Here is a 13236-nt window from a genome sequence, read left to right as displayed (position 1 = left end):
TATGCTATAAGGGTTTTCCTAATTATTTTAGAAAAAATAAATCAGTATAAAGAAAACACAATTTAAAATAAGGTCTTGCAATTGCTTTAAAGAAAGCTTTATTTACTACATACATCCTAAGAATGTACTGTAAATGGAGCAAGATCTAAATAAAAGCTTTTCAAATATAAAGCAGCTAAAGTTAACTAAACCACTAGCAATGTTTGAAAACAGAACTCTAAAACTTTTTTTTACATTTATATAGTTTGTTCTTAACACTAAAAAAAAAAAAAGTTCACATTTCAAGTTATAAACTTATCTCAGTAGTGTACGTGAAATGGTTTTGAAACAATAGGAACAGGTAAGTCCCAGATTGGAGGCTCACTGATACTTAACTAGCTATGTCACCAAAGTTTGTTTTTAAGGGAGTTTGGTGGTTGCCATGTTAAGGTATCATTGTTTTTTTTCTTTTCTTTCCTTCCTTCTTTCCTTCCTTCTTTCCTTCCTTCCTTCCTTCCTTCCTTCCTTCCTTCCTTCCTTCCTTCCTTCCTTCCTCTTCCCCTTCCTCCTCTTCCTCTTCCTCCTCCTCCTCCTCTTCTTCTTCTTCTTCTTCACAAATAATTTACAGGCATACGTAAAATACAGTAAGAACACTGGGTCACGGTTTCATCCAGTGAAACTCTGTGACAATCCTTCACTAGAAGGAGAGTACTTTTTTCACATAGTCAAGGGATGAGGATCTGATTCAAATTACATTTTGTTGAGTCACTCATTCCAAGAGATTTGAGTTTCAATGCAGCTTGCGGGGTACATCATCAGGAACATTGCACAATTACTTTATGTCATTTAAAAGAATGATGGAAAGGAATGTTAGGGGTGCTTAAAGGCCTCAGGAGGCACTCAATAATTTTATAGAATAGTTAAATAAATATTGCTTACACATAAAAACTCATCTCGTCTCAAGATGAGGGGGGAAAAGGCATTTGGGAATCTCTTAATTTAAAACAAAACAAAAGTACTTGCTAAGGGCATGATCCTCTTATGAATCCACAAGAATTCAGCCATCAACAAAAATCCCATGGTGGAAAGATTGTATGGATCTCTAATATGACATAAAAACGCAACTGTGTACTTGCTACCTTATTGCACACCTCACTTCCTTGATTGAGCCTTTAAAAAACAATTCCAAGTTGATATACATATTTTTAAAGTAGATGACAATCTTAACATTTTACTGTATTTTACATTCACTCTGCTAAACAAAAGCCTTTAAACAGGCACAAAACACTGCAACAATACATTAACTTCCTAATAAAACAAACCTTTTTAATAACATTGAAATAAAATGGTTTCATTTTGCATTAAACTACATACCATGAACTTCTGCAACATAAAAGGACTAAAAACAAGCATTAGAAGATATTTACAAACTATCTTTAAACTTCTACAGGTCTCTCCTCCTCCTCCTGGATGTGCACACCCCAATTCAGTTCACCCATCAAGTGCACAGCAAGGGAAGAGAGATTTAATAAACAAAATGTTTCCAACACCCTTGAGGACCACGGACAGTTTTGCATGAAACATGGTAAGGCAACTAGAAGCATAACTTTCTGCTGACAAGAGTCTCTGGGGGTCTTGTCTATGATAACATACATTCTTTGTCCCTACAAACTCATACTTCAAAAATGAATAAAAGCATTAGAAATGGCATTAAAGTTTTATATTGGGCAATTAAATAGCTAGGCAAAGGTGTCTAATGCAGCTCGATTAAAACCTTGTACTTACTCTGCTGCTGAAAATAGCACACATAGAAGATAATACTTCCCCAACCAAAACAAAACAAAAAACATACAACGAAACAACAAACCCCAACAAAAACCCAGGAAGAAGTATAAAAGCCACCAGCTCCTCTCTCTTTCAGAGCTATTCATCAGTCCTAGGCTGGCCAAACATTGTGGAGGGACTGGGAATTTGGGGAGGAGGGGACAGGGTGAGAGATGGGGTAGTGGGGGCATGTGTAAGGTTAAGGCACATGGAGAATGAGCCCAGCTAACGGTGGCAAAGGAGAGCTTTCCAGTGTTTGGACTCAGAAGTGTGGCAAGTCTTTTCAATGTTGGCTTAAGGAGAGAATCAGTGTTTCTTTTAAAAAATAGTACCGCCATGATGATACATGGTAACACCATCAACCCTTAATGCCAGCAGAAATACAAAGATTTTACTCATTTTAAAATTGCACTTTCCAGTATAACCTTTAAAATAATGTTTTATGTAGTATTTTTAAGCACTACTGTTTGTATCTTTAAATATTGTATATATTTTTCAAAATAGTTCCCTAGCTGCTCAAGTGTGCTTTTTTAATATATAGTTGATATATTATTGAAGGTACTACAAAATAGAAATCTCTGGAGTGCAGAAGTTAAGAAAATAACCTTCATACTGAAAATATATCCTTAAAAAAAAAAAAACAACAAAAACCTCTATACAAATGTAGTACAGCATACAAATTTTTAAAAGATGGTATGAAGGCACGAACCATTACAAGTCTTTTGGAAATGTATAAACGCAGGCCTGCTAAGTTGAAAATAGTCTTAAAAAACTAGTGAAAACTTCATGTATATAAAATATTTCAGAAATAAATCTGCGAACATTCTTCACTTTCAGATTGCATGTGCGAATTCAACAGGTTCCTTCTTCATAAATAGTCAAGCGTTCCTTCAGTGGTGTTCGTGTGGTTTGTCTTCGCGCTGGTCACCAGCCTCAGTATGTCTGGTAGACGTCGGGGATGGGGACCTGAATGGCAGCAGCAGGGAAGGCCTGAGGTATGTAGCCTGCGTATCCTCCATACACGGCGGCCGCGGCTGCCGCGTTCTTCTGTAGTGTGGCGATTGTGGCTGTGGCCGGAGCAGCAAATGGCACGTAACTGGCCCCGTAGATTCCGGCAGTGGGAATTCTCTGAACATTTGGAGCCACCGTGTATACTGGAGTTATTGGGCGGCCCTGAGGAGAAGAGACAAAAAGGAGCCTTCCTGAACAGGTGTATGTGCCTATCATCAATTCATTCAACAAGCCTCTCCCAGAAGTTGGGAATACAAAGACATAAAAGCAAGGGAGAGGAAGGCAGAGGGGCGGGCAAATAGCAATTATTGTAAGGAAGTGGGATAAGAGCCACTGAAGAGGTAAGGTGGAGCTGCATCCTCAAACTCAGTGATGCAACCTTGTGAAAGTGAGAGGCCTGGAAGGCTGAGGGAAAGATGAAATACTGTTGCCCCTCAGTATCCTCACAGGGGATTGGCTCTAGGACTTCCATGGATACCAAAATCCTCAGATGCTCAAGTCCCTGAGAGAAAATGGCATATTTGCATTTAACCTACGCATATCCTTCTGTATACTATAAAAAAAATTTTTTTTTCATAGAGACAAGGTCTCACTATGTTGCCCAGGGCTGGTCTTGAACTCCTGGCCTGAAGCAATCCTCCTGTCTCAGCATCCCAAAGTAGTGGGATTACGAGCATGAGCCACAACGTCTGGCCTCTCTCATATACTTTAAAAATAATCTCGAGATCACTTAAATACCCAATATGATGCAAATGTTATGTAAATATTTGTTATATTGTATTTTGACATTTGTATTGTTTTTTATTGTTGTATTGTTATTTTTTATTGTCTTTATTTTTTCAATAAAGAATTGAATCCAGACGCAGAACCTGTGGATAAGGAGGACCTTCTCTGTACGTATTCTAGAATCTTCTACTTACTATTCTACTCAATCAGTCTATGCCCCAGAGTGAGCTAGAGAAGGCAGTGGAGAATCTACCCTCCACACAGTTGATTTCACAGTAATTAAAAATCAGTATTTTTCCTTAAATATGGTCTCTAGATACATGCCAGCAGCCTCAACTCATACTTAACTGATGGAATATGATCTGTCTCAAAGACAGAGAGAGGAGCAGACTGTGTCAACTTAGAGAAACAAAATATACTGATCTCCAAAGGGACAGCTTCTTAAGCTGTGACCTTAAAAAATTGTGACCATACATAATTTTCAGTCAATGTGATGGTTTCCATCATCTCCCACCTAAGAGATGACACCATTAATGTATACAAATTGTTGTAGAAGCTTACAGAAAGAACCAACTAATGGGGAAGTTGGAGAAAATGTCTCTGCAGCAGGGATATTTGAGCTGGGTTTTGAAGGATAAGGAGCAGTTTCCAAATGAGGAAGGAGTGGGGAAGGACAAGCTAAGTAAAGTTGCCTGAAATGTCGACGGCCACCACTGGCTCTAGAAAAGCCCCTGCTACTTCCTTCTGTCTACTTGAAAATGCAACATAAGACGTTTTCAGAATAAACAGGAGTACGAATGGGAAGACTGTGGTTCAGTATTTCCCAAAGTGTTTGCCATCAAACTAGTTCTGAGAGATGCTTCATTGAAAAGAGATTTTGGATAAAATAAAACATTCATTTAACAAAATATTTGGTACACCTCATGAGCCACAGAATGCCTTGTAGTAAATGCTGGTATGATCTCCCTATATCTTAATACATCTTCAAAATAAACAATTCAGCATCTATGAAATGGTGAATTAAAGTAATTATTTCTTCTCAGATTTTTATAAAGGAATTAGTTCTAATTTCTGTTACAAAATTTGCAAATCAGAGTTCCAAAATTGTGCTCAAAGGAACTTCTAGCCTAAGAGTACTTTTAAAAACTATAATCAGATAGTAATTATAATTTATAATAATTTTAATTTATAATTATAATGATAATTATAACAATTAACTCAGAGGCTGGGTGAGATGGCTCATGCCTGTAATCCCAGTACTTTGGGATGCTGAGGCCAGGAGTTTCTGCAAAAGATACAAAACTTAGGCAGGTATGGCGGTGCATACTCCTGTAGTTCTAGCTACTCAAGAGGCTGAGGCATGAGGATCACCTGAGCATGGGAATTCAAGGTTGCAGTAAGCCAAGATCGCACCACTGCACTCCAGCCTGGGCAATGGAAGCGAGACCTTGTCTCAAACAAAACAAAACAAAACAAAAACAAAAACAAACCCCAAACTCAGAGACTACTGTCTGCCAGGCACTGTTCTAAGTGCCTTATTTGTATGACAGTATTGAATCATCACAGCCACCAGTACAGTTGGTACTATGATTATATGGAGTTGTGTGGAAGTGTTAAATGACCTGCACAAAGTGACACAGCTTTTAAGCAATGCAATGTGTGACTCTGCAGTCTGCACTTTTAGCCTTATGTTAACTTGCTTCCTAAACACTAAACAATGAGTGTCTCATCAGCGACATTTTACAACCAGGGAGAGGAGCTCCGGAACTGGAAAGACTGTGTTCACAGCACAAGCCATCTTTTCCACATGTGTGGATATAGGTTTAATAACCAGTGCAAAAAGGGAGAGGAAATGGCAGGGAAGGCAACATGTGGGAGAGACCTTGCCATGTGCTACAGGCTGGCCCAATACCTGGGTTCAGGCTGCCCACTCAAACACTAAGTTTTGCACGTACATGTGCACTGGCTTATGGCCTGGAATCAAGAGTAGGTCCCCAAACCCATGGCTTCTCTTTTCATTAGTGTGATGTTCCTTTTATATGGCATTCACCATACTATAAGGACAGAGCATACACAGATCAGGGACCTGATCTCCTAATCCCAATTCTACTCTTGGCTAGCAGTTCTGTCACCTTGCTGGGCCTTAATTTTCTTATCTGTAAAATGAGAATATATGGGGAAGCACTTGGTTTTGCTTTCCATGGTTTCAGTTACCTGCGGTTGACTGACGTCTGAAAATATTAAGCTGAAATTTCAGAAATAAACAATTCATAAGTTTTAAATTGTGCACCCTTCTGAGTAGCTCTATGAAATCTCATGCCTTCCCTCTCTGTCCTGCCTGGGACGCCAATCATCCCTTTGTCCAGGAAAGCCACACTGTCTGTGCTCCATCCCCATGTCACTTAGTAGCCATCTGGGTTATCAGACTGACCGTCAAGGAGCCCTTATTTTAGTTAACATCAGCCCCAAAGTGCAAGAGTAGAGATGCTGGCATTTTGGATATGCCAACGAGGAGCACTAAAGGCCTTCCTCTAAGCGAAAAAGGGAAAGTTCTCTACTTAATAAGGAAAGAAAAAAATCCTATGCTGAGGTTGCTAAGATCTACAGTAAGAAAGAAATTTTCTATCTGTGAAACTGTGAAGAAGGAAAAAAAATTGTGCGTAGTATATTATCGGTTTGGTAATATCTGTGTTTCAGGCATCCACTGGGGATTTTGGAATGTATCCCCCATGGATAAGGGGGGACCACTATACAATTGCAATAATACAGCATATCAAAGAGCAGGAATAAAGAAAAATGCAATGGTGGTAGTGGGAGAAACATTTATCCATCTTTAAAAAGTGCCCCTAGCAGGAGAATCGCTTGAACCCTGGAGGCGGAAGTTGCAGTGAGCTGAGATCCCACCACTGCACTCCAGCCTGGGTGACAAAGTGAGAGTCCGTCTCAAAAAAACAAAAAACAAAACAAAACAAAACAAAAATCCCCCAAAAATGTGCCTCTAATTCAGGTGAAGAGTCCCTGCAGTCTTCCCTCTTGTCAAGGAGGAGCGGTTATCCTTGCTTTAACTAAATGGCTAAACAGGAACACCCCTGAGCACCTACAACGTAGGGGAGGATGATTAAAGCTAGGGGAGGATAAGCAAAGACTGCAAATAAGAACCTTGATGGTGGCTGGGCGTGGTGGCTCATGGCCTTGTAATCCCAGCACTTTGGGAGGCTGAGGAGGGCGTATCATGAAGTCAGGAGATCAAGACCATCCTGGCTAATAGGTGAAACCTGTTAAAGAGCTGACGCACAAAGTCCAGGGAACGATTTCACATTTTCACATTTCAAACTGTGGCTCAATGAAGTGGAAACCCCGTCTCCACTAAAAAAATACAAAAAATTAGCCAGGCGTGGTGGCCACGTGCCTGTAGTCCTAGCTACTTGGGAGGCTAAGGTTGGAGAATCGTCTGAACCTGGCAGGCGGAGGTTGCAGTGAGCCAAGATCGCGCCACTACACTCCAGCCTGGGCGACAGAGTTAGATGTCGTCTCAAAAAAAAAAAAAAAAAAAGAACCCCGATGGCAACAGCCAGTGCAGACTGATAGGAGACAGAAATAGTCAGAACATGATTATGGTGCCTGGAATTTGGACCTGACCAGAACTCACAGTGCACATCAAAGACAAATGTTCATGAGTTTCTTAGTAAAGAAGAATTAGAAATTATTATCAAAATTTCACTAAGTACTGCTGCTAAGTTATTGTAAATATTTACCATCAGTCCACAAGTACTATAACTACACTCAGTTGTTATTCTACAGTGTCATTTACAACCAGTTCCTCTTTTTGTCTTTCAGAAATCCCAAGTTAAAGAATACTTAATGACAGACTGAAAGACAAATAAGCTTCAGTGAGTCTGCCCTTTCTGAATAACGCAGTCAAGACTAGCATTCAGAGTGAGCAAAAGCAAGTAAACAGCATCCTACTGTGGAGGGTCAGAGGCCTGGCTCTGTCTCAGAATCATTGAGGAGCTGTGCAAAATATCAGTTCTAGGACCCCAGCCCAGTTTGACTGAATTGGAAACTTCAGGGATTAGAGTCTAACAATCTCTGTTTTTTAAAAAATGTAGGCCTGTAATCCCACACTTTGGGAGGTTGAGGTGGGAGGACTGCTTGAGTCCAGGAGTTCAATACCAGTTTGGGCAACATGGCAAGACTTTGTCCCTACATACAAAAAAGTTAGCCGGGCATGGTGGTGTGCGTCTGTGGTCCCAACTTCTTGGGAGGCTGAGGTGGGAGGATTGCTTTAACCAGGGAGGTTGAGGTTGCAGTGAGCCATGCACTCCAGCCTGGGTGACAGAGTGAGACTCTGTCTCAAAAAAATCAAAAATCAAAAATGAAAAGAAGTGACCTGGATAATTCTTTTTCAGCTGGGTAAGGGATCTTGGGCCTGAGTACTTGTGATTAGTATTTGCGATTCACTGCCTCACAGAGAACAGCTTTAACAAGATTTTCTTTTTTTTTTTTTTTTTTTTTTTTTTGAGACGGAGTCTCACGCTGTTGCCCAGGCTGGAGTGCAGTGGCGCGATCTCGGCTCACTGCAAGCTCCGCCTCCCGGGTTCCCGCCATTCTCCTGCCTCAGCCTCCTGAGTAGCTGGGACTACAGGCGCCCGCCACCGCGCCCGGCTAATTTTTTGTATTTTTAGTAGAGACGGGGTTTCACTGTGGTCTCGATCTCCTGACCTTGTGATCCGCCCGCCTCGGCCTCCCAAAGTGCTGGGATTACAGGCTTGAGCCACCGCGCCCGGCCAAGATTTTCTTCTGTTAAATGGATGTCCTCCCTATGTCCTATGAGGTGAAGATGCAAAGAAACAAGACACAGTCTTTGGTTTAGAGGAGCTTCATTTTCCTTGGAAGATAGAACACATTGGCAGCCACAGGCCAAGTAATGATGTAGTAATGAGGAGTACAGGAGAGAACATTTCTCTAGGAGGTGGATGGGGAAGATTCTATGGAAGAGATGAGAATAAAGAAACCAGGATACAGTATGAACAAATGTGGGGAAGGAGGCCAACATGGTAAGATGAGTTTGGGAACAGATAGGGGAACAGTGGGAGATATGGTTGGAGGAGAGGATTATGGACATATTTTGTAAAAATTTTTTTGAGACAGGGTCTCATTCTGTTGCCCAGGTTGGAGTGCAGCGGTGCAATCACAGCTCACTACAGCCTTGACCTCAAGGCTGGTCAAGCGGTCCTCCTGCCTCAGCCTCTCCAGTAGCTGGGACTACAGGCATATGCCACCATGCCAGGCTAATTTAAAAAATATATATATTTGGAGAGACACTGTCTCACCATGTTGCCCAAGCTGGTCCTGAACTCCTGGCCTCAAGTGATCCTCCTATCTTGACCTCCCTATGTGCTGGGATTACAGGCATGAGCCACTCTACCCAGCATAAAATTTTACATATCTATACAGATGTTCTTTCTCTCTCTCTCTCTTTACACACACACACGCTCGCGCACACACACACACACATACACCGACCCACTGGGTTAACATTTTTTAAAGAAATCTTCATGGAGCCTCAGTGTGAAATGTGAAAATGCGAAATCGTTCCCTGGACTTTGTGCGTCAGCTCTTTAACATCATGAGCTAAAAATTATTCAGTGCTATTTAAAAAACATATATGCACAATATTATGACACTGTGAAAAATTACACATCATTTTTACATATTGATTCCCACCCTTAACAATGATATTATTAGGGTAGTACAATTAATTACAATTACTTTTTCTGTCATGATTCAAATTCAAAATGCTTTGTGTCACCCAATCGCATAGCTGTAAAAGAGAGCCAGGCACACAGTAAATTCTCAGTGCTGAATACTAAATGAATCCAGGATAAAGAGAGGCTTCACACGCAAATAACAACGACTGCAATCAGAACTCTACCTGGAAAGGCGGTGGCGTCGACACGGTGGGAATGACGGCGGCTGCGGCTGCGGCTGCGGCAGCTGCGGCGGCAGCAGCACTGGCTGGGTCTGGCTGCACAGCAATGGGGCTGATCATGTGCTCCACTGTGTGGATTTTGCCATCTTCAATCATTTTAGGGGCTGGAGCTGCTGGAAACATGGAATACTGGGCCCCAATGGCAGGGATGGCTACTGTAAGAGAAGCAAGAAGGAAAAATGGGTCAATCACTTTCAGTTGCTGAGGGGGGTCCAGCACTTGCTCTAAGATATTTTTTATTTTTATTTTTAAAAAAAACTTTTCTTTCTTTTGAGACAGGGTCTCACTCTGTGGCCCAGGCTGAAATGCAGTGGTGCGATCAAGGCTCACTGCAGCCTCAATCTCTTGGCCTCAAGCGATCCTCCCACCTCAGCCTCCTGAGTAGCTGGAACTACAGGCACAGGCCACCTTGCCCAGCTATTTTCTGTTGTTGTTGTAGAGACAGGGTTTCGCCACATTGCCCAGGCTGGTCTTGAACTCCTGAGCTCAAGCAATCCAACTGCCTTGGCCTCCCAAAGTGCTGAGATTACAGGTGTTAGCCACTGCACCCAGCCGAAGATATTTTTTTAAAACCACGTTTAGAGGTCAGGGGCCTCTCTAAGCTCACTATTGTTCTCTCAGTACAAGCCATGTACCCAGATGCCTGCTCCCCAAGAGGAAGGGATAGGCGGTAGCAGGTAACTTCCCCTGCCTGTCGTGGAAGAGACCCCTAGAGTTAGGCTTCTGCACCAATATTTTCTATTTCTACAGAAAAATCAGTTTGAATCTTATTCTTGATGTCCTACTGAGCAAGAAAGGGCCTCTGACTATGGGAAAACAGGCTTAGACAAAGAAGTGAGATCAGAGGCTTGAGGCCTACCGCCTGTGAGAGTTGGGCCCGCCTGTTCCTTCCTACTCACCTCACTCATTACCAGTCCCACTGCCTTTTTTTCACTTTCACCACTATTTAAGAAACAGGTGCTGTTGAGGGTTTCATTCTGAGAACTCAGACCTCCGTACATCCTCCCCACCCTTTATTTCAGATTTTAGCATTACCGATTCAAGGAAAAACACACGGTAAAAAAAAAATAGCACATTCCCCAATTTCTTCATGTCCACTCAAAGAAGGGAACCTGTGGAGTGATTGGCTTTTAGTGGGACCTCCCAATTCAAAGAATTTCTGCAAGTCCAAAATTATGATTTCAACGAGAGATTCAAACAGATAGCAGTTATTGAATGTCAAGGTACAGTAAGAAGAGATCAAAAGGAAAAGATACTAGCCCTGATGTGTGTGTGTCGGGGGGCGGTGGGGGGTGTATTTGTGTGTTTGTGTGTGTTGAAAGGATAAGCAAAAATATGAAATGTGTACACAAAGAATCTTTCTATTTCTGGTTTTCTCCAACTGTAGGTACATTTATTCTAATAAGGATAGACTCAATCAAAGGTAAAGAGACAAATGATTATAAGCTAAACAATGGTATGGCCATTTGATAAAATACACCTAAAACCTGAATCAAATATTTTACCTGCCTTTCCAACCATATCTTCCACTGGTCTTGCGCCCAGATACTTCACCACCACCCTGGTGCCTCTCCTAAAATACAATGTTCTCATTTTCTGGATGATCAGAAATAGACACCAAGGCCAATGGATGGGGCCGAGAGGGTTGTGAGTTTAAGCTACAAGGGGTTGTATGAAGTAAATGAATTGTTCTGGCTATCAGCCCACAGGAATTTCTACCTCAGCCTCCGGGACACAACTTTACATGACTAAAGATTATTTAACAGTTCTTTTCTCTTGTTAAACCTTAAGCTGCCTTAACTTGCCAACAGGAGTCCCCTTCCCAACAAGTAGAAGCGACAACTCCCATATCCAGGCTCTATTTTATGAAGTTACAGAGCTGTAGGATCAGTTTTACTTTGCCCACAGTGCCAATGACATTTAAAAGGCAATCTAGTCTAAGGAGTCACTTAATTGCAGAATTTTTACGCAGGCCAAAAAAAAAAAAAAAAAAAAAAAAATCATTACTAGATTCATCAAAAGAAAGTTCAACTAGCAAAATACTTTTTAACCCTATGTGGCCAATGCGTACCTATGTCCCAAATGCACAGATTCCTTGACTCTATTTTAGCTAGGGAAAGAAGTGTACAATCTCAACCAGAAGAAAATCAGAGTAGCTGGGCTCTGAACAGTTCTTCAACCTCCTCCTGCTGAAGCCAGGGAGGGCGTCTGGAGGAGGGTCACGCCAATCACCCACGGACTGAGTTTTCCACGTGTTTGGATGCTTCTGCGGGGTGCTGCGTGAGTTCGTGCTAGACTCACACAATGGAGTTAATGTTCTTTGCAGGTTTGGATCAGAAGACCGGCCTCACGTTAGATGGCCATGGGCACTAACAACATTGATAAACAGGTTTGTGGGGCCTGGAGGTGAAAGCAAAGTTCAAGGTCCCTGGCTTGAAATTATTGAGCATCCCTACTCCCAATCTACTGATCCAGCTAGAGGAGGAAATGAGTGCTGGAAATTAGAAACCAGGGAATTAGCTGCAAAAACTTTCACCAAAGGCCAGGTGCGGTGGCTCATGCCTATAATCCCAGCACTTTGGGAGGCTGAGGGGGGCGGCTCACTTGAGATCAGGAGTTCGAGAGCAGCCTGTGCAACATGGTGAAACCCCCACCTCTACTAAATATACAAAAAGTAGCCGGCATGGTGGTGCGCGCCTGTAGTTCCAGCTACTGGGGAGGCTGAGGCAGGAGAATCGCTTAACCTGGGAGGTGGAGGTTGCAGTGAGCCAAGATCACTGCACTCTAGCCTGGGTGACAGAGCAATACTCCATCTCAAACAACAACAACAACAACAAAACTTTGACCACTGCCTTGTCCCCAAGCATTCTTATTTGCTCAGACCATGACAAGGGACAAAAGGTGCTGCTGAATTCTGAAGGGGAATTTTCTGCCCTTCCCAACAACTCTCAGAATGGGCCAATAAGCTCTACCCTCTGACATCAGATGGTTGGGGCAGAAATAGGCCTGAGTAAGGAAAAGATACGTTTTACCTGACAGAAGATACAGAGAGCCTCATGTTCTTCCTTTCTTCCCCCCACAACTCTCCCTACTTAGCCACAGACTGAGAAAAAGACTAACAATGGGTGACAACCCTTTGAAAATCTTACTGCACGGCTGGGCGCAGTGGCCCACGCCTGTAATCCCAGCACTTTGGGAGGCCGAGATGGGCGGATCATGAGGTCAGGAGATCGAGACCATCCTGGCTAACACAGTGAAACCCCATCTCTACTTTAAAAAAAAAAAAAAATATATATATATATATATATATATATATATATATATAGACAAATTAGTTGGGCGTGGTGGTGGGCGCCTGTAGTCCCAGCTACTCTGGAGGCTGAGGCAGGAGAATAGTATGCACCCGGGAGGCAGAGCTTGCAATGAGCCGAGATCATGCCACTGCACTCCAGCCTGGGTGACAGAGTGAGACTCTGTCTCAAAAAAAAAAAAAAAAGGAAAAAAGAAAACCTTACTTCAGGCAAGTTTGATTTGACCATGGTCAAAGCTTGAAGTTCTAGATAAGGAGGTCCAGGGGGCCACTTTCTTTTTGCCTTGTCCCTAGCTGCCTGGGAGAAGAGGAACCCCTGTGCAGATGTGAGATCCCCAGAAAGGCTTGGATTCACTTCTAACAGAAGGGCTGGGGTTTATGCTGAATGGGTGCA

At 42.4% G+C, this 13236-nt stretch overlaps 1 protein-coding gene across 9 annotated transcripts in view; it reads right to left on the bottom strand.

Annotated features, from left to right (window-relative positions):
- Nucleotides 1-497: 497 nt before the first annotated feature.
- The window catches only part of LOC105487721 (RNA binding motif protein 47), a 208638-nt gene continuing 195899 nt past the window's right edge, over nt 498-13236 (bottom strand). For all 9 annotated transcript variants that reach the window (XM_011751309.3, XM_071093700.1, XM_011751315.3 and 6 more), the window contains 2 exons: nt 9476-9687; nt 498-2976 (listed from right to left, as the gene is read on the bottom strand). In XM_011751309.3, the coding sequence (XP_011749611.1) occupies nt 2737-2976; nt 9476-9687 (452 nt within the window). In that variant the 3' untranslated portion in view covers nt 498-2736. The remainder of the gene's footprint in view (nt 2977-9475; nt 9688-13236) is intronic.

This window comes from Macaca nemestrina, chromosome 3 (assembly GCF_043159975.1).
Source record: "Macaca nemestrina isolate mMacNem1 chromosome 3, mMacNem.hap1, whole genome shotgun sequence".
Classification (NCBI taxonomy): Eukaryota; Metazoa; Chordata; class Mammalia; order Primates; family Cercopithecidae; genus Macaca; species Macaca nemestrina.
The sequence above is the reverse complement of the archived record's forward strand: the minus strand, read 5'-3'. Positions and strand labels throughout refer to the sequence as shown.